The sequence below is a fragment of the Watersipora subatra genome, chromosome 7, assembly GCF_963576615.1.
Source record: "Watersipora subatra chromosome 7, tzWatSuba1.1, whole genome shotgun sequence".
Classification (NCBI taxonomy): domain Eukaryota; kingdom Metazoa; phylum Bryozoa; class Gymnolaemata; order Cheilostomatida; family Watersiporidae; genus Watersipora; species Watersipora subatra.
The window spans coordinates 33,449,956-33,473,016 of NC_088714.1; the positions used below are offsets into that span (position 1 = coordinate 33,449,956).

The 23,061-nt window shown below is 35.7% G+C and overlaps 1 protein-coding gene across 1 annotated transcript in view; it reads right to left on the reverse strand.

Moving 5' to 3' along the window:
• Nucleotides 1–23,061, reverse strand: part of LOC137399202 (sodium channel protein para-like) — an 84,334-nt gene that overhangs the window by 36,395 nt on the left and 24,878 nt on the right. Inside the window, 15 exon segments of the mRNA XM_068085204.1 lie at nucleotides 352–378; nucleotides 1,359–1,598; nucleotides 1,807–1,904; nucleotides 2,958–3,183; nucleotides 5,108–5,308; nucleotides 6,253–6,444; nucleotides 7,343–7,534; nucleotides 9,578–9,679; nucleotides 9,980–10,167; nucleotides 10,829–10,937; nucleotides 13,316–13,478; nucleotides 16,085–16,386; nucleotides 18,270–18,464; nucleotides 19,790–19,840; nucleotides 21,999–22,163. Of these exon segments, the coding sequence (XP_067941305.1) occupies nucleotides 352–378; nucleotides 1,359–1,598; nucleotides 1,807–1,904; nucleotides 2,958–3,183; nucleotides 5,108–5,308; nucleotides 6,253–6,444; nucleotides 7,343–7,534; nucleotides 9,578–9,679; nucleotides 9,980–10,167; nucleotides 10,829–10,937; nucleotides 13,316–13,478; nucleotides 16,085–16,386; nucleotides 18,270–18,464; nucleotides 19,790–19,840; nucleotides 21,999–22,163 (2,451 nt within the window).

A 23,061-nucleotide genomic window follows, 5' to 3' on the forward strand; every position in this document is an offset into this window, starting at 1 on the left:
CTGATTCCAAAAGGAGAAGTAGGGCTCTCTGAAGATTCTTTACAGCATTGCAGATAGAGGGTGAGTCTAGCATACAGTGTGAGTGGTGAAAGGTACGAGTCGAAGAGGAAGCAAGAACTCAAGGGGTGAGTAGTTGAGAGAGTAAGAGACAAGAAAGGGCTCATAGAGGGTGAGAGTAGTAGTGGCTGCGCGTATCAGAGGGTGCGAGTGAAAAATATGTAAGATGTTAGTGGAAGAGAGACCAGCAGCCATTTTAGTAGAATTGGTTTGAAGCACGGCGGGTAGCCATGGCAAGGTACTAGCAGTAACTTGCAGTATTAAAAGCCAAGAGCATTAGGATAGTCTAATTACCACAGCTGGTTTGTATCCCTCTGGTACCTCTTCCTTCAAGGGATCAAAGGACAGCGTCACATAGCGATAAGGCAATAACAAAGTCGGATATATTTAAATATCTGTAACATTTTTGCGATATCCATTTGATATAAGAAGTTGACCCTGAGAGATGTATCCCTAAAGTGATAGGGGCGCTTGGATATAGAAGAAATTTGTGATATGAAGAAAGTTCTGAGCAAATTGTTGCTTTGAGATACAACACAAATTTGATATATCACACAAATTTGAAATACGAGCATTGGAGACAGTTTCCGATTCGGTTGCTAGATGGCTGAGTGTGCGAGAGTTCACCTACGAGAACAACATCACTCGGTTATTTTCGTAAGATCATAAAAGATTTTTAAAGAAAGGCTGAAAGTGAATCTCAAAGCGAGGCAAAGTGAGCTGTGCAAAAAAAAAAAACCGAAAACAAAATTAGAATTAAGTTTAGTGTAAAATTGAAACTCATTTTCAAGTGTGTGTTTAATAAGCTAAATTCATTTTAAGTTAAACTTGAAGTTTATGTTATGTAGTGTAATAAAAGTGTTGTGTACCGAAAGTGTTGTCGTCAAGTCTTTCACATCGCTGTTAGGTGGCACTGCCATCTGTTTCGAAGGTAGGAACTTTATGCAGTACTGTACATAGTAATGTTACATGTTATGTATTACAGATCATAACCTTTAGATGAATATTTGTTACTTTGTGAGTGTAGGTGGTGAATTAGAACAAGTAAAACATGATTTTCCACTGTAATATCTTCTTTTGTGTTTTTGTCACAGTGAGAATGGATTAGAAAGGATTTAGTTATTTTATATATGAAAAAGTGATTTGAAATACGAGTGAATTGACATACGAGCTCGGTCTAAGTATCCATTAAACGCATATTTCAAGATATTACTGTAATTAATTTATTTACTCAAAATTCTAAGCCAAACGATAAGCTGTTAACTCTGTGACGGCATTTCTCTGTTTTTCACTAGTCCTACCTCTACTTCTGAGAACTCTGGGTTCAGATTCCCGCTGTCAAGTTTGGGCACTAAAGCTTCGGCATCATCCAGCGATTCACAGCTGCTTGCACTGAACTCACAGATCTTCTCTACACTGTTTTCTCTTTCAAACATGATTTCCTTTGTCGTGACATTATCCTTCTTTGCAGCATTGTCCTTTTCCTGATCGCTGTCTTTTTCAGTTGGAGCTTGATCGTAGTCATCAAGCAGTGGAATTAACTAAAACCATAGATCAACTATTCATAAATTATAAAATGAAGTTAGTCTGTAAAATTCACCATACACTAAGTTTGTGGTAAAATGTCATGCCTGCATGTATTCTCAAACAAAACTTAGAGCTTTCCCATTCAAGACACTAGTCATAGAATTTGCTGCCGAAAACATCATTCACAGAATTTGCTGCCGAGGCTCACAGTACATTACTCACAGTGACAGTCTTGGAATTAGAAAGACCATCCGTATCATCTAATAGAGAGTCCTTGTACGTTTCCTTGCCCAGCGTTCCATTAGTACTGTTATAGGCCGCTGAGAAAACAGAGTACTTAGTACTGACACTGAACATAGTCAATATATGAATCTAAGTTTTTTTCGTCTGTATGTCCAGTTATAGCGATAAAGCTGCAGGAATGACAAACCCACTTCACAATAGATTTGAGCTCGGAAACTCTGGTTTTGTAGACATGTGTGCTAACTGCTGTACCAAGCGGCCATCTTACCATAATAAGAAATAATTGTGTACATACTTATTACACCTGCCAATCTTTAATGGCGATACGCATGCTTCAAGCTTCATCTAACACGATTGAACTACTAAAGGAAAAGTACATGCCCAGATTTTCACAAAATGCTATAAATATATGTTTATTTATATATATATATTTCTCGAAGTTTGTGTGTATGTGTATATGCCTTTCCAGCTATAGTTATTAAAATCGTGGGATAAAGACTTCGTAAAGCAGAAGATTTGATCTCGATACCTTCCGTTCACCAGTTGATTGCCTTACTAACTGAGCCACACAGCTTGATCGCGTCGCTCGGCAATATATGTCACTATATGGAAGCATATAGGCTAGTGCTTTAGATCATGACGTAAAGTCATAGCGTAGCTCCGTAAAAGTCGTAGATCTTATTAGTAAGCTTACACAAATTTTCCATTGGCATTGTGCCAGGCTGAAAGCGAGTGGCAGGCACCTCTCAATACCTCTCAATGTTTATGAGCTCATTTTTAATACCCTGGTAACGCCGGGTAGCACAGCTACCAGTGCTGTCAGGGCTGGAGTAGTCAGTGCATCCTTGAGCCGTTTTTTATTTTTTGTTTTAAATCGCTGTGACTTTTCATCCATGTGAGCCACACTCTGCTCCCCGCCTGCCAACTGGGCTTTGCACCTTGATTCACGAAGCTATTGCTCACATCGAGCCTTCATCAATGATTTTGATGAAGCAGATTACGATGCAAAAATGAATTGAATTAAAAAAATGAACTATTTTGTTATGTCTACTTAATTATGTTATGCATGCTATTAGTTTTAAAAGACCACACATGCCTTCCTCCAGCCTCAACTTTAAAATCAAACTAACCTTTTAAGTTTTCGAAGTTGTCCATCGGTACATGATTTGGTTTAAAGCCCGAACGCTGCCGCCAGGCAAGAAGAGTATTGCGTACATTTTTTTTGACATATTTGAAGAATCTGACAATGCGACCTTTTGCTTCGGTGATCTTGTCTACCTCGTCATCCGCTCCTTTCTTGTCAAGAGCATCGGAGCTGAATGAGCTGAGGAGTAGTACCAGGAACAAATTTAGTACCTACAAAATATTAGAGGTGATTGATTACAGACTGTCTCCATGGCGATAGTTCATGTAAACTCATGCTTGTGTTGTGATACAAACGTTCACCTCAAAATGAATGTGCTTGACATCAGCTACTTGCAATTTCAATGGAAACAACCTGACTTGTCATTACTTATAATATCAGTCTGTGACAAAACCTATCACAAGCTGGATATTACATGTCAGACCTGATGCAAACACGACTTCTGCTATGTTGTAAAACACATGAGAAGTTTATACCACATACCATGCCTAATATGAACATGACTTGTATAAATTGACTAGTTGAATGCTAGGTGTTGCACGAGTAATACAAATGTTTCTGGACAGAAAATTTATTTTTAATCAACATATATACAACATTTTCCATTCTAACTTCTAAATGAAAGTGTTTTGCTTATTTCGTTGTACTGTGTGTAATTCTGCGTAATTCGTACTGTACCGGCTGCAGTGCCATGTGAGTTTAAGCATTTTTTCACAAAATGAGCACACATCTTTCTTTTAGTATGGCTTTACGCGTAACGCTAGCTGCAGTGTTGAGCATGACGCCATAAAATATTGGCATATGTAATAAGTATGTGTCCAATTTCTCCATATTATAGCCAGTTGGACAGAGTAGTGTATTGGATATGGCTTCACATAGTGTATTAAATAAAAAACTCACAACCTCTAGGTCTGCCTGTCTGCAGAACTGAAGGTTGTGAGTTCAAATCCAGTGTGCAACAGTTTTCATTCTTAAAACTATACCTCTATTATAACTAGACACGCGAACAAACATTGATATATATATATATATATATATATATATATATATATATATACATGTATATATATGTATATATATAAATAAGACGAACTGATGCTGATGTGAGCATGATTTGTGTTAAGTTGCAAAACAAAAACAAACTAATGCTTGTCTTATGCAAGCATGACCTGCTTTAAATGAGGAAACACATTCCAAGTTATTGTGTTACCTAAAGCAAGATGTTTTAGCAAATTCTTTTTTTAATCATTTATAAGTTATGATTATTTTTCCAAAAATGAAATTTAGTTGAAGATACATGTTACGGATCTTCAAGTTTTGGAAATAAATGAGTCTGTTACAATGAGAAGTTGTTTTTATTGACGATTAGGAATATTGAGTGAATTTAGAGTGCCACCACTCAGTGTTTAGTAGATACATTAATACCTCACTTTTTCCTGTTAATCAAGACTGGTGCTTCCTGCGAAAAGTGAAAATCCTCCAAGTAGAAACTAGTCAACTCATAAAGCCATTTTTTTATTAATCGTAAGAATTTTTTTCTTTTTCCTATGTTCATTAGACAATTTTGAGAGTCGAGTGCATTGAACGGGCACGATGAAAGAGATTACAGGCACTTTACACTTTTACACCTAACAAAAACTTAACAAAAAAGCAGTGAGCCGTGATGACTACTATTACAGATATGCATGAAGAGGGTTCTCACTGGACCAGAGTATTAGAGATATTTATTTTTTAGTTTTTTATAATTATTTTTTCAATTATTAGGTTTTAATGAATATTTTTACTCAGCAAAGTATCGAAGCTGTGAAAGCTGGCAAAGTAGCGAGGAATTACTGTAGTTGAAGAATAGGCTACTACAGAGCAGATATGATGTTAAATTGCTTTTGATCTAAAGTCCCATACTGAGAATAAAGCCTATTATTTTATATTAGCATCACTAATCAATAATAAATAGTCAATAAAACTGCTAAAATTGAATCAAAATATTCAATTCATCCTCAACACAAAAGTCTAAAGACAAGTTGCAATGCATAAAGAAGTTATCTTTATACTATAAACTAAATCAGGAATAATAATATAATTATAATATATAAGACAATATATAAAATACTATATAATTCTGTGAATAAAACTTACTATAAGGTTTCCAATGAGCATGGTTAGCAAGAAGAATGGAACACATATATATTCCTGCCCAGTTCTCATACAGTTCCACATGGACTCTATCCACTCCCCACACAACACCCTGAATACTATCATGAGGGCATGCAAGAAGTCTTTAAAATTCCATCTGGGTATCCGTGTAACTGAAGGATAAACAAGTTATCATTGGTTAATCTAAGAAATAGATAATTATGGTTGGGTGGTTACTTTGAATCAGTCAAATTTAAATATAAAACCAATAAAATTAAGCTTGCTGTTGTTTAAATATGGATATTAACCATCTTGTTACCATAAAGTTACAGGTGTCTCTTGTTTCACTACGGCCCAAATTTGGTGCCTACTGCATAGCTACATGTATATTTCATAGCTATAGATAAACTATTGCTGCTAAATGTTAAAAATTCTTTCAGTTTATTAATATAAAAACTAACAGCAAACATACCCAACTCAGAAGACAGAATGTTTACTAACAACTTATTCTTGAACTGCGAGAAACCTTTCAAAATGGCTCTAACAGAAAAGTAGCTCTTACCTGTCATAACTACCGTAAAAACCTTCCAGAGTTGACCATAAACTGTTTGGAAATACTTTGCTCTCAATTCTATGGCCTTTGTGGATGTTTGCACAAAATAGTAGATCAAGAAAAGCAAGCCCGTATGAACTTTAATGGCAACAACAGAACAAGAATCGCTTGTAATGACAGTAGCTGTTAAATAACCTAGTAAACAGACGAAACAGCCTAACACACATTCTATTTAGTCAACTCTTTCTTAACTCTGTAATTTTGGCCAAGATGTGCCAGTACAATGATTGACAGTAGTAAGGTTTACCAAGCTAGAATTTTTCAAAGCTTCGTTCATATAGGTTACAGTTGACACATAAAACTGTATGATACTGACAGAAATGTTTGATAAAGCCAGAGAGTTTAATTACAAACAGGCTGATACCTTGGAGTACAACATTAGATCATCCATTTGCATGTAGAAGGTAGTCAATCAGAAGGTAGTACACTAGTAATGCACAATACTAAAGGAGCTACATCTACTGGCCTCCTGACCTCGTGGTTACATGGTCGTCCGCATAACCTTACCTGTTTGGTTTGTGACTGGGTGTATTACCATCTCTTCAAAAAATGTCTCGTTCTTGGCATTATATTTTTCAGCAAAGAGTTGTGTGCCCATGACAGCAAATATGAAGATGATTATGCCGAGAACAACCGTTAGGTTGCCAAGAGCTCCAAGTGATTTGGCAACAATCATCATAAGAGAATTGAGAGTCTTCCACGACTTGGCCAGCTTGAGTACTCGCAACTGTAACAAAGAGAGACAAGCGCATAACGGCAGATGAATACGCAAGTCTCATTGTGTTACACATTGTATATATAATCAAACGCTACCATACATTTTCATAGTATTAGGAGTTATGGGCACATGGCAATTAGAAATACGCATAAATGTGTACTTTCAAATCACCAAGATTTTCATGTGCAGATACGAATATGAATTCATATTTCTCAAAATCTATTATTATAAATTATCCTGATTGATTCCGCTTTCAAATACAGGCTTCTTAAGATAGTTTAAATAATCTTACTATAGCTAGTGTTAATATAGCTAGTGTTACTGCAGCTAGCGTTAAAGTAGCTAGTGTTACTATAGCTAGTGTTACTATAGCTAGTGTTACTATAGCTAGTGTTACTATAGCTAGTGTTACTATAGCTAGTGTTACTATAGCTAGTGTTACTATAGCTAGTGTTACTGCAGCTAGCGTTAAAGTAGCTAGCGTTACTATAGCTAGTGTTACTATAGCTAGTGTTACCATAGCTAGTGTTACTATAGCTAATGTTACTGCAGCTAGTGTTACAGTAGCTAATTTTACTATAGCTAGTGCTATATAGTTAGTGTTACAGCAGCTAGTGTTACTGCAGTTGGTGTTACATTAGCTAGCGTTACTATAGCTAGTGTTACTATCGCTAGTGTTACTATAGCTAGTGTTACTATAGCTAGTGCTACTAAAGTTAGTGTTACTGCAGCTAGTGTTACAGTAGCTAGTTTTACTATAGCTAGTGTTGCTATAGCTAATGTTACTAAAGTTAATGTTACAACAGCTATTGTTACAAACAATAATTTTAGGAGATATCTACTGGCAAGACATTAATATTGGTCAGACGGTACCGGAGAAAACAGTGTATACAAGCTAGAAACTTACGAGCCTAAAGGAACGAAGAACACTGAGTCCACCGCCACCACCGCCATCTTCTCCACTTGCCTGTCCTAGCTCGAGTAAACTGAAGAAAACAACCAAGAAGTCAAAAGAATTCCATGCCTCTCGGAAGTATTTGACTGGTCCCATTGCCGTCAGCTTACAGAGGCACTCCAAAGTGAATACCGCTGTAAAAATCTACAAAAAATAGACATCAGATAAATTAGACAAACTAGGTTAGGTCTATCAGTTGTAAATACATTATTATGCATAGTTTAAGAGAAGATTGTAACTCTTTTGGCTATACAGTACGCCTTCGGGTTACAATGTCCCTGTTATACGATTTTGTCGCCTTACGAAGTGGAACACAATTAGTTTTCATCCATGTCACATGAATCTAATTTCACCATCGGAATTCAACAAAAAAATTTGCTTGAAATTCAAATTTGGCAGTCGATGTGCTTATTACATCGAAATGACAAAAATGCTGATACGCTATTTGCCGGAACCCTTCTCACATTGCCTGAAAGAGGTATGATGTCCGGTTTCTTTCAGTTCAAAATTCCTTGAAAAGTGGTAATATTTTTCTTTTAAAACGGGTAACACTTTTGGAGTTACAAATCCTCAGATCAAAGGGTCAGAGATCAGACAACTTCTTTCAACCTGCTAACAAAAATCTACTTCATTAAGTATTACACTTATTTTTCAAGTGTACAGTAGCATAATTAGCATTGATATGTCTTTTGTCTTTCTTCTGCTTTACCCGCTTCATGTACCAGCTCAAGTCATGTCACTCCAAAAGTACAGTAATAAAATTTCATTTTCCTTCTGGTGGCCATTAAATGGTCAAGTAAGCGAAAGGTCATTTTCGAGAACAGCATCGCTCGGGCTTTCTAGTAAAATTCGATTGAAAAAAGTTTTTAATTAGGTTGGCTAAAAGTTATAATGAAAATGAAGCCGTACACTAATAGGCGATAAAATTTAAGCGATGAAAAAGTTGCAGTTCAGTAAAATAGTTAAAATACAGTAAAACTTAGCTTTAAGTGTGTGTGTTTAGTAAGCTAAATTCATTTAAGTTAAATTCAATGTTTATGCTGTACGTCTGTTTTAAAGGTAAGAACTCCCTACAGTATGTACTGCACATGGTATATTGTAATGTTACATTTTATTGCAGATCATAACCACTAAATACACTAAAGTTGGTGTAGGTAGTTACAAAAGTTAACATACTATTTTGTTACAAATTTTTAATATGTGCAGCAATTATATAAAATTTTGATTATTTTCACCAGGGGATGTTTGCATTATATAATTAATATGGGTTTCTATATCACTCTATATGACATTTTCGCTATACAAGGCCAACCCTGGAACGGAGTAAAATTGAATGACGCGGGTGCACTATACGTTGTTGCATCGCTGTTTTGACATGCCCAAATGTCCTTATTCTATTAACACACTGGCATATCAGTCGTTGCTAACATGTATAAGTGAACATATCAGTAAGTGACTTCTATCGATGGCTGGATACACCTCGATATAAGTTTGATTGCCTTAAAATACAAAAATGGCCATACATTATTATCCTATAAAGATTTTGAAAAGCTCAGTGATTTAAGGTAACATAACTATAGAGTGTTTCATAAATGGATATGGTCCAATTGCACAATAGCTGGATTCCTCAAGTCAACTCGGGTAAACTAGTAAAACAACTCTATTACACAATCTGCTCTCAACTACATTTTAACCATGTTTTGCAATTAATGTAAAAATGTGTGCTTAATAACACAAGTTAAATTATTTTATACTTAGAGAAATATACGATTGTAATATAACCACTTCTACGTGACAGCAACATACTATATCCACCATCGTATGTTTCAGTTTATGAACTCTGTGTTACTACAGCCTTCAATTCACTATCTCGTCTCCTCTGCAATACTCTTAGATTATTGACTTTTACAACACTTTTGTTCAACTCACTCAATAATTCCTGATCTCTTTATTCTTAGTTTCCTTTTGGCATGTAATGAAAATATCATCCTTCTGATCATTACTAATACCCATAAAATTTATACACACTAAATATTGACTTAATCAAATGATAGATAAACAAACGAATAATACAAAATATTTGGTGAAAGCCATAAACAATGCGCTTTAAGTTTATAAATCCAGTTAATTTCATTACCCTAATATCTGCAAGCGGCTCACCGGAAGAGAAACAACAGTTAAACTCACATAGTTTCCATATTTAAGGACGAGATCGAGGGTAGGTGACTGTCCATGATGCTCCATCGCCATGAATGACGTATTGCAAAGAATGCATATCATGATGAAAACCTGCAACAAGTTCGCATAATGCTTCTAGATGATAGGTTAAAGACAGATAGTCATATTTAGACACTATTAGATAACTTGCAAGGTAAATTGTTACCTATGCGCTCACATAGCAAATAATGTGTAAATTTAAGAGCGACTTATTCTGTTAACAGAGGTATTGCAAAATCTAGTACAGAACACTTGTGTTCTGAAGGGAGTAGCGGAGGCCTAATAGTCTGACATGCGAGTAACAGGTTGAGTTCAATTCCCTGATAAAGGTAACAAACAAGGAAAAGAGAGATTGAAAGGTGATTCACGCACCTCCATGAATGCGTCATTGATGATGAGGTCAAGGTACTTCTGCATGACAAGAAAGCATGGGCAGCATGACCATGAGCAGAATATCCGTCTGAAATTAGCTTTAAACAGCTCAGCTTTTGAGATATTTTGTTCATCTATTGTGCGGGCTCGTGATGTGATGTCCATCATCTCTCGAATGTCATTTACACCTGCCAGTTACAAACAATGTTTACAATACTTCAATATAATTTGGGATAATTAATAAATAGAGACAAAAATAAAATGATTAACAGAGGAGAGAAGTTAAATTTCGACATATAGTATCGAATCTCCTCAAACTAGATGTTTAATTTCGTCTTTACCAGCACATATTAGTCAGCCATCAACTGAACTTTCCTCATACCTCTTACGTATCTATAAAATGCTGGTTAGCTAAACTACCCGCTTGGTTTCCAGCAATTTTTTGGATGTGCGAAACCCTGCTACTTTTTAATCATTTTTGCTAGCATTAAAAAGGGTTTCAAATGAAGTTTAATGTTGTTAACCTTTACATAAGACAAAAAAATATCACATTTCGTTATGCATCATCAGCTTACAAATATTTTTCTAAAAATGTGAAACTTGGCAATATGTTAAGAAAAACAAATGCCCCATCAACTTCTATTGAAAATCATTTGAAAACCCGTAAAACTATGGTTGGAGCAATAGATTACCACAAAACAACACCGTTGCTCTGTATAAATTAGATTACCTTAGAGATTTGTCGAGGAACAACTGTGAAATACAAAGCGCGCAGTGACATAAATTGTTGCAATACACTTCTAAACGATGTTTGGTTTACAAATATATATGTATATGCACATTACTAACCTTTTATGTTGACGTTATTTCTCACAATTGCATTGTCATCGAGAGTGTAGAGACTGCTGTACTGGTCAGGCATGTCATTTACTGGTAACATCTCTTGTTCCAGACCCTGCTTCTAAAATACGCTTCAAAGTTCCAATCCCAAGTGTCAATCAACCATTTATTGCCAACTATTTTTGCATTTACACTCTTGAACTCTCAACGTTTTTTCCCTCCTTTTTTGTTTCCCTTGTCTTTTTCAGTTTATTTTTTAATCTCTCTCAAGTTGTAAGTGTTTCAAAAAATAGAAAATGAAATTTTTAGACTCAAACTATCATCAAAGCTGTTATCCATAAGTCTAGACTGCTTCATTGAATTGACATGAGATGATGGTTATGAGATGATGGTTTAAAAAGCACGAAAAACTGATTTGGTTGCTCTGTCACTACAGAAATTAAACTGCTACACTCAATGTACATCAATTTCAGCTACTTTTATCTGCCTAATAGACAAAACTAATTTTGTTCAGTATTTTATCATCGATCCAATTTCATGGTGCCACAATCAATCGTACCCTGATGACATTTACTCTTTAACTCCTAACAAAGTGTATTCTGATACTCTAGATAGACAGTGCATGTCAAAAAAAACTATCAGAAAAAAGGATAAAACTTATATTTTTATCAACTATACTCTAGCTGATCAAAAAATATTCATTTTATTTTGTCCCTGACCATATGGCCAAGCTTGAAAATTCGACTTTTAGTTTTTCTATCAATAATACACCAAGCTGTAAGGAAGTTTGACAGCATTAGAAAAATTATTTTCTATTTCTGTTTGTTATTATAGATAGTAGTAGGATACATTGTATACAAGTGGGTTTTAAAATTACCAAATGATAAATAAATGGGAAAATTGGCACAGAAAGAGAAGATAAATCTAAATGGTGTATGAGTTGCATATTAGGAGATGACTCTATGCATATTTATCAGTTCATCTGAAGTAATGAGGATTAATGAAAGGCTTTTACTATGACAGCCATGACACTGGTCAACACAGGCATAAGCACTGCTGACGCTATTGTCAGCATAAACCAAAATGAGAAGTCCAGAACTTATAGCTCCTGAAATAAGAACAAGTGTGATGTTTTATATTTCACAGCACATTTCTAGCAAAACCAGGAGGTTTACAGGCACTATAACAAGCAGCACTCCAGCCATTGCAAACATGCAACAATTGGTAAACGTGATAAACGTGGTTAACAAACAGGGTGAACACGATACACCGAACACAAGCAGTAAACAAACGGAGTTGTCATCCCATCATGCATGTTAATTAAAACTGTTGATTATGTTATATCTAGACTGGTTATAGCAGCCCGTGTATCAGATCCTATGTTGTTCTATAGCCTTGGTATTTACAACCACAGACTTTTCATCTCACATACTTTCAACTAATTTTAGGACATATTTCAGGCTTGATCTGTTTTTTAAATTTTTTTTTTACAAAGCTTGCTTTTATTTTTAGGAGTTTTGTACTCTTTCTACCAACATCATTGAAACATGAAAAATTATTGTCAAAATAACAGTGTTGATGGTAGAGGACAAAAGCAATTTTATTCATATAGAATGTTTGCCAGCTACTGCTGTTCGTACAGTTTGTAAAAATATCTCTCTTTTTCAACACTCTCTGTCATCTCTTTTATGAGTAATATGCGTATTTGTGAAAAGATTGAAAACACAATTATATATTTTATTAGCAAGGCTGATGTCGATGCAACACATTACAATCATTAAAAGTAACTGTTTTGTGTTAATAAGGGGGAGCATATTGAAATGACCAATTAGTTTTCAGAATGACGCAACCCGCCTTAGTTCGTACATCACTTCAGATTTTTTGTCGTTTGCGGATGTAGAATTGATTGACTGAGAAAATGAATAAACTGATCACTGTTAGACAAATTTACTTTTTAGTTGCTGCCAAAGGTCGCATCTTTAAAGAGTTTAGCCTGAAGAATGCAAAGATCATAAAAACCTGTTGCATCCTCTATCCACACCACAGCATTCATACGGAGATCAGTCTAATTTTAAAAACATCTGTTCAACTTTCAGCTTAAGTTCATCTTGTGCGTCAAAAAACCATTTCAAGTAACTCTGGCTTAATTTGCCATAACTCAAATATGGCCTTAAATACCTAGTCTCAATGATTTGCCATAACTCAAATATGGCCTTAAATACCTAGTCTCAATGATTTGCCATAACTCAAATATGGCCTTAAATACCTAGTCTCAATGATTTGCCATAACTCAAATATGGCCTTAAATACCTAGTCTCAATGATTTGCCATAACTCAAATATGGCCTTAAATACCTAGTCTCAATGATTTTTTTTAAATCTGAGAGATAACATGGTGTTAATTTGTAGTGAGTGTGGTACAATTTATAGTTCTTCACTTGAAGTCAAAGTTGTGAGCTTTTCCTTTATGAACGTGGAAGCTGAAGATAGGTAATACCTTTCTTGGAGGACATATATATAATGAAGGTATGTTTTGCTGATTGTCTCCCGCATTATTATTCAAAGCTCGATTGGGAATTCCATTTCCAGTTGCTCTAAGTGAGCTCCGAGACCGGATGCTAGCCCGACTGGCACGAGAGTTTACACTGGCTCGTAGTGCTCTGTAATGACAGCGAAGATGACTCATAAACTAAAAAATGAAGCAGTGAGTCATACGATTCAAAAACTGCTCGGTGGCAGTTCACAGACAATGACCTAATACTTTACGAAACTTTCTATGAATCACAATTATTATACAATGCAAGTTTATCTAATAGCTGATGACATGTTTTTCTAGGGGGTTTACTCTACGGAAATTATTGACATTTTTTAAAAGATAACTGAATTTTCCAAAAGCCCCGAAATCATTTAGTGTAAATAGTAAAACATTAAAACTACCAGCATGGCTGAGAAGAGCACTGTGATCATTCGTGACAACCTTACCACGCCTGACTATGTCACAGGAACTCAAGCTAAAGAAACCAGATCGGCTTTAGGAGGCAAAGCCTCTTACACAGGTTTGTAGGATTATGTAGCTTTCTCATCTTATTGAGGTTCCTAAGTATATATATGCAAGGGTGTTTTGGAGAGCATTTTTCTTTCTGCTTCTAGCTAGTGAAGATGTGGTAAGTGATTATAAAACACTAACCACTAGCAACTAGTTAGTGGCTAGTATCTATTGGCAACTAACTACTAGTACCTTGCAACTAGTTACTAGCCACTTGCTACTAGCCAGTGGGAGTTGTCAAATGTCAATTTTCAAACGCTAGTCGCCAGTTGCTCATTGCCAGTTGCCGACTGTTAGTTGTCAATTACCAATTGTCCGCTGCCAATTGCCAGTTGCCCGCTGCCAATTGCCAGATGCCAATGACCAGGAGCCACCGCAAGATATCGGCAATTCGGGCAATGCACTGGTTAAACCACCAGGCAACACTTCTGTGCATTGTTGACACCATCATACACAAGTGATCAGATCATCTAGCTATACCCACCAAGTTTAGGCGAGTATGGGTGGTAGCAGCTATACCCACCAAGTTTAGGCGAGTATGGGTGGTAGCTAAGAATGATAAAAAGATTTAGTTCAGAGCTCTGTTAGTTGTTGATTGTTAGAGTTTTGCACCCTTAGTTCAAAGCTCTGTGATGACACAAAAGCATGTTTCAATAGCCTTTTTTACAAGAAGCTTTTCATTTTTCAAAGAAACGACTCATATATGTAAGTAAGAGCACCAGTGACTTCACAAAAGGTGTTAACGTAATTTCTGAAACCTTACAAAACACATTATCTTGCTATTTCGGTCTATATCACCAACTGTCACTTATGTTGACACCTACCTATGTCACCTACCTACATATGTCACCTACCTACATGTATGTCACCTACCTATGACACTGTCATCAACCAATATGATACAACGAATATACTGACATCCTTCGTGATGTCACTAGTGCACTTTCTCTGGTGGTAATTGATGGCAGTTGGTGATGTAAGCCGAAATAGCGAGACAATCTGTTTTTAAGGCTTCAGACATTGTTGATCACATCAGACAATAGCAATGCAATTTACCACTACTAAGAAACAGTTGTTGGTGAAATCTTGAGAAGGAAGTGAAATAGTCAAATATGGTGAGCTTAATCGATTTGAGGATTTTGGAGCCATATTTGACTGTAATTTTAACAATATAATGTGAAGTTAGATTAAAAGTAGAAAAATTTATTGCGTAATCTGACTTTAAATACACACAAAAATGGAAGAGCTATATTATGCATGCAACTAATGCTGTATGTAGTTAGGAGTTGTTTGCACATAACTTTAGAAGTACACAAATCCAATTTACGTATAAATGCAGTTTTACAATAATAACTGCTTGTACGCTGATGACTATTAAGTAAATAACTGTTTTACCAGTTGTAAAATTAAAACCACCTAAAATGGTGAGAGACATGAATTTTACAAACTCCAAATATAAACAGCTTTCATAATTTGCTTTAAATCAAAACCAGAAAATATAGATGTGCCTATATAAATATATAGGTCTGCCATTATTCCTACGGTATTCGCAAATGCTGCCTATCCTATAGTTAATGTAAATCTACCTGTATGTAGCAATGCTTAAAAACTTCAAATTTTGCAAGTGACATCTTCATGTTTGAAAAATTTCGATAAAAACAAAACCAATAGTGATCAACTTCGCTGCCTTTCAAAATATTTTTGTAGCAGTAATGTATGACTCAATGATAGACAGCGGAACGTGATAAACGTACATTTCTTGACAAAACTTAATTATGAAAATCTGAAACCACATTTATATCAACAGTAGCATTTGTTGTCATGACTAATATTGGTTTTTAACAAAGTTATCAAAAATCCTTGAATATAAAAACTTTTCAGTAAAAGGCCTAAGATTTTTTTCACTTAGCTGAAAGGATTTTCCTGATGAATTCTTAATAATTCTTGTTTGTCAATGCTCGTAAACAAGCACGCAAAGGATTGAAAGTGATACAATGGGAAAATTACTTTGCGTTAGAATAGAGTTGAATGTTTTGTAATCTCCCTTTGAAATATTTGATAGTACTCAAAGACACCTTTAAACTATTAAGCCATGCCGTAGCATACAGTCGTTTTTGGTATGTGACACCTGTTTCCTCCTTGCATAAAAAGTCATTCCAGAAGTCAATATTTAGTCATTGCGCCATTTGCAATTGTGTGCCAACATCCTGTCGAACTGACCTGGAAAAGTGATGTGGTTTGCCATTGCTCTCTAACGTGCTGTAGTCAAAAGCCATGTTGTGACTATCAACTGACGATGGGGTTACCGCTTGACTGTCGTCAGCATATGGCAGAGGATTATCAATACCAACGCCGAGACTATTATTGCCTAAGCTCGGGCGTGGTTTGACCTTCTTTTTCTTTTCTACTATTGGACCATCGAGCTGTCCGGTGACCGCTTGTTGGTGAATGGAGAGCATAACATCATGCATGCTGTTTGCTCGTCTACGATGCGACGGGGAACCTGGTAAACTCAAACTAAGCTGCAAAACCAAAATGCAGAACACATAGTAGCGAGTTCGAAACAAAAGGGTCAGTTTGAGCAGAGAAAATGCGGGGAAAACACAAATGCTTAGCTCCGATGTCAGCCATAATCAAAGTAAAAGCCTTTCTCATGCCAGCTAGTAAACGGGTATATTAAACATACCTTTTTACGTTGTAACTACGAAAGAGTCACACATTTTAGAGAAAGTCATTAAATAATGAAACAATATAAATGGAAGTATCTACTAATTATAGCTATTATGATACAGTAAGGTTCAGTCACTAAAATTTCATGAGCAGGTTAATCCTCAAGTTTGCGGCATCCACAGGATGGAAGCAGCAAGAATCCACGAGTCAAGTGAACTTTGTTACTCGCGAGTTTTTACCCAATGTTTCAAACTTGTGACAGATAAAAACGGGACTTGTGAATGATCTATCAAAGACCAGGGAACAAGTCCAATAAAACAGTTTAGGCATTTACCGAACATGTTTGCTACAAGGTAATCATTTGGTAATCTTGGACCAAAAGCATTAAAATGTTTACAAAGTTGTTTATGGTTTTTAATGATGCCACAACCGCACTTATCTGCTGTCAACGGAGTCCGTACTCAACTCGGTTATTGTGGATTGTGTACTCAAATTAAGGTCAAAACCACCATATTTTTTAAACCGTGAGAATCATGCGATAGAAATCTGCTCATCCCACATGTATCTTAATCGTTTTCTCTATGCGACAGCAATCTGAACGGCCCACATGCACACCAATCGTCTACTCTTTAAGCGTGGGGAATCGTCTACTCTCGTGTAGAGAATCCAAAAGCACCCTAATTGATTGTCAAGCAGACAAGAAAGTTGGTTAATCAACTAAAGAGCTGCCGAGCGCATTCTACATGTCTGTTAACCTACATACTCTGATTGTTCATCTTTATTGATATTCAGCGTCTGTAACTCCTTTTAAAGGTTGTCTTCATCTAAGAGTTTAGTAATGCTTATATTTTATGTCGCTGGTTTCAAGTCAAAATCATTATACTGTAAGGTATAACTGCCTATACTGGCAGTTAGCTTACGCAGTCTTGAATATACCAAATGTCGCTCTTTCAAAATAAACATCTGAATTAGTCGCAAACTCTGTCATGGAATAATTCGAAAACAAAACGGAGTGAAACGAAAACGTTTTTCAACAGGGTCATAACTCCATATTTTTACTCATCTCTATGAATGGAAAAATACCGCTAAGGTACCAGCCTTCAAACCATGGAAACATGATGAACGCTTAGTACGCAGCAAATAAAACAAGGAATTTACACGAAACCCTACAAAACCAGTGGAAATGGCATTCAACAGGTTTGACAGAGACATGGTGGGATTGATATGAAGACAGTAGTACGGTATGAGTAATGCACAGACATAGAGATGCAGCAAATTATTATGTCATGGCATATATATATTGTCTATATATGTCATGGTATATATATATGGTCTATATATGACATATACAATCTAAATGACATACAGAAATACACACAACAATACAATATTATTAATGTCATGTATAATGCAGATAGCATCAATACAAGATGTAATATATTGTAATAATGCATGTATGTAGGTACTGCCTTTCATATGGCACCTCAAATGTTTGTTGCATATAAATGACATACATGGACATATATGACACATTATTTATATGACATCGATATATGTTACGTGATCTATCAGTGATAAATTTAACACATTCAAATGTAGTATTATATATTTTGTATAAGTTTTACATATTAAATGTTGTGATAATATGAAGCATAACATACAAACGAGTAGGGAATTGCGTAGAAGGTATTAGTACACGAACTATCGAGAAAAATTACATGTAGAAGCTAACTACCTTGTTATTAGCTACAGTGGGGTAAGACAGCTCAGGGTTATCCATGTCAAAGTCAGTCTTTAGACTGACTCGGTCAACAGCTATGCTGGGTTTGGGAGCAAGCAACCTTTCCATGCTCGGTACTCGGCTCGCAGCCCAACCACCCGTCATTCGCACCTGCGCACACGCCTCTCTCATATGTCGGTTTTGCTCCTCCTGGAGATGAGAGATGCAGAGCATGCAGTGTGCGTGGGAAGGACTAAGCTAGCATGCAAAGAAGAGCGACATGTTTTTTCAAGATGAACCCTTTGGATAAAATGCTCAGTTTTATTGAGTTGTTTAGTACAATGGCTTCATCAGTGATTTGCATTTTTTGTTATTTCTTAAAAGATGGTTCACACTATACCGCTGTATATCGGAGTTGTGCTCTCAGCGATTATTCATTGACCGTGTGCACAGTAAATCAATGGCATCGTCGAGTTAACTTGGAAAGTGGGAAAGATTGCAGATGTCAAATTTTCACAAAGTTTGCCAAGCCCCCACGATGCAGATTGTATTCATCATGGATTGTTTGATCATATTTTCCTTCATGACAGTTGCTGCAGGACTAGTATTTATTTGTTTCCGCGACAGCATTGTATAATAAGAACGATCTGTTGTAGACTATTCGCTGAATGGAACGCAGATGGGTTTGTGATAGTGTGAACATCGTTAGCACTAAGATCTTCAAAGTATTGTTGGATTAACACCGATATACGGTGATATAGTGTGAACCAGCCTTAAAATCAATTAAGTGTAAAGCCTCAGCGAATGATATCACTGCCATGAAGTGAGACACATAGACAAGTGTAACCATAGACCATAGACAACCTACACTAGAGGCCATCTGTCTAGGGTTTACAAGACAAAATACAATTCGTGAACTGGCCCTTGGAAAGCGGTTCAAAATCGCATGAATTAGCGCCTAAACTTTTTAAAATCTCAAAGACAATCCTTAAAAATGAACTTACACAAGACTTTTTGTAATTTTTATCAAAAAGTATGGGAATTTTTTTATCATTTGCGATTGTTTTTGATGTTTGATGTGACCTGATTGCCAGGATGTCTAAAGATTAAAATCAATAAAACTTGATAGCGATTAGAACGCTCAAATCACAAGTACAAATATGGTGTCTATAGTTGCAAAGAGACCGACAGAATAGAGACGCATAACGCATAAACTTGAATCCAATAGCCAATAGCAACTACCGCAACGACAACAACTAGTCATGTTAATTCGCGCGTTATTTTCTTCTGAGCATTTTAATCAATATCAAGTTTTGTCGATCTCAATCTTAAAACATCCTGGCAAGCAGATTACCTCAAACATCAATAACAATCGCAAATGATAAAAAAATGTCGATATTTTTTGATGAAAATTACAAAAAACTTGGCGCAAGTTCTTGTTTAAAAGAAGGTTAAAGGGTAAGCAGGATAGATAAGCAGTAAGCCGTTAGTATAGCCAAGAAAATAGGTCAATAAAGTACATGCTGTTGCCTTACCTTGTCTTCGGCAGCATCGGCAGCTTTTTGTGCCTCCGCTTCATCGCTCTCCTAGTGTGATAAGCAACAACATCCAAAAGAAATCAGCACATGTAAGTTTAGCTGTGACAGAAAGTTATGGAAATTAGAAATGTACAGAGCAGAAAGTTGAAAGGATAAAAGGAAACAGCAATGGAAATAATAAACCTCAAATAGATAAGGTACCGAATCCTCAGTAAGAGCTGACAAAAATGGATAAATTGGATACCCTGTATTTCATAATAGCTCCTTTAAATACACCTCAGAATTTTACAGAAATTTTTTTGCCGATTATGGATTGGAAATTGCATGTGATGGAACATATGACAAACATCGTTTCCTATACTGTGACACCGACATACTACATCCGCCATCGTATGTTTCAGTTTATGAACTTTCTGTTACTACAACCTTCAATTTACTACCCAGACTCCTCCACAATACTCTTAGATTATCAACTTTTAAAACACTTGCTCAACTCACTCAATAATTCCTGATTTCTTTCTCTCCATTTTTTTCGGTTGGCATGTAAACGAAAAACACCATTTTGCTGATGATTAATGCCAAATGTTTTAAAAATGCCTGAGAAATAAAAAGGAAAGATTGAGTTACTTTTTGATATATGTAACCGTAACTACATGTATCCTATGTATTTTTACGATACCTGTTAAACTTGCATAACCATTTTATATATTTAATCATTTCTAAAATCGTGATATTACAATGAATCATAATTCAATCATACTGTTGTGACAAAGAGAATTGAAAATAATTTTTTGTTGGGAGCAGAAATATGCTCGTGTTACGGTTTAGCAAAGAGAGCTTACATTACTTGCTTAAATATGGCACTAATCATTAAAATATGTACTGATTATAATTAGCTGATGTCCTTGACCTTGCAACAACTGTCCTACATGATGACATTAGGTTCGACTAAATTCATGTGCTATGGTTCTATAACTACTTTCCATATTGCCATCATGCCCTACTTTCAGTTTTGTTATATTGCCTTGCTAGACTTACTGAACTGCTCAACACTTTTATAACAACTAAATACTAAAGTCCAACACTAATGTATGTGCAACTATGCATAAGGATAAACCAAAAAGGGAAATACTCTGACATATTTTTTTAATTCTCACAATAAATTCCATATTCCACAACCAAGTTTTTTTGGAAAAATGTCATGGTGAGCATATTTTTCAATAGCTAATAGGATTTGAAAGGAACTTTTTAAAACCCAAAAACTTTTAGTAATTAGTTATTTTTAAACATGGTTTATTCACTCAAATCAGTTATTCTATGAGCCTTAGTTCTTGGAATAAGTAAGGTTGTCAAATGAACGGTTAGATGGATGCTTCATTTTTGTAATGTTGCCCCTTCAACTGTACATAATTCTGATTTGAACCAGTTAACTTGAAGGAATATGTTGTTAGATTGCAAACTTGGGCAGAAATAGCGTCATGTGAAAGTTTCATTAAAACAAAAAGTTGAACCCACGCAACTATCACAAATATTTATGGCCCACAGGCTACAGGCTTTGGATAACATTTGGAGTAACATTGATTAGAGCCAAGTGACACTTGCCATACTTGGAAACAGCACTAGTATAAATGCTATAATCTTTCCTGCAGCCGTAGTCATATTTTCAAAGTTTAAAAAAAGAGCTAGTGTTAAATTATGAGAACCAAGTAACAATATCCAAAACAAACCAACTTTTGGCAACCTTGTAATTCACAGCTCTGCTGATTTTAGTAACATCAGTCGTATTCTCGGCAACTAGTGAGAGCGGTCACAGCAAAAGATCATTTGCTTTACAGCCAAACATAATTTTGATCGTGAACTTTCAATGAGGAGTCATTTTAGTCTTTGGCCACTGATAATTAGATAAAAAACATGGCAAAACTGCCAATGTTATACTCATTTGAATGTATGTACAGCCATTGAACTAATATCTAATGATCACATGAAAGCCATAACAGAAAAGCAAAGCAGAGAAGGACAATTCAACATATATTGTATATTATTTTCGTATTAATGCGTAGTTTTACTATTATTGTTTTCTATTTAATAATCCAAAACTCTGTCAAATTGTGTTCTTAATTTAAATAACTCAAATTGTATTCATACGCAGGCGCTTGATGTGATGATAAGGTATTTAAACAAACATCTGAAAGCAAGGATTTATTACCTGTTTTTCATCTAACTCCGCCTGCTGTTCGCTGCGATCCCGCTCTTGCTGGTCATTGTAGGCCATAGCGACGATGGCCAGTATTAAGTTGATGAGGTAAAACGAGCAGAGGAGAATGAAAAGCACAAAAAAGAAGAAATGCAGTGTACCAGCAGCACGAATTGTCTACAAAAGACAACAAGTTCTACAATATTAGAATATGGAATAAAGGAATGAGACATACTGACTATTAAATATCACATGTACCAATCACTGAGGCTACATCTTTATACCATTTCATCGGTGTGTGTACATAGCACACAAGTGTACATAGTGCGTGCACATAGGAAGGTATACAAGTACATATGAGAGTTACACATAGCCTACATACTAGCTGTATGAATAGATCATAAATGTTACGCGTAAAGATTGTAGGAGCTACATACAAAGATATTAGGACTTGTATGTGTTAGTCAAAATATTAGCGTTCTGAAAACAGCAAGAGTTGAATGCGTATGCAAAGCTGGAGTCCATTGCCTAAAAACACATACATTTAGGTCTTCTCGAGATGGATGTAAAAAAATGGTAAAGAAAATTAGTGATGTATATACTTGGCATGTAGGGTTAGGTTTCTGAGCAACTGAACAAAAGTTCAGTTGAAACAAGAAATTTGAGTTACAACTACAGTTCAAAGATAGCAACTCCAATAGCGATTCTACTGCTGCTAGTTTTACAGATTTGCTATTTCCAAGAACATTCTCTTCAACTAGTTTATTAGCTAGTAAAAACATGAGTTGTATTAGAGTTATTAGATACCAGTGCTATAGCAATAAGGAAAGTAGAGGAGTTGTATTAGAGTTATTAGATACCAGTGCTATAGCAATAAGGAAAGTAGAGGAGTTGTATTAGAGTTATTAGATACCAGTGCTATAGCAATAAGGAAAGTAGAGACTTTTTCAGGGAGCGACAGACACTATTATCGAGTAGCAACAGAAAATAACTCAAACTGTCTGGCAAAAAAACAACACATCTCAAAGCATTTACAGTTTCAAACAGTGAAACTGTTTGAAAGCAGCGTTGTCAC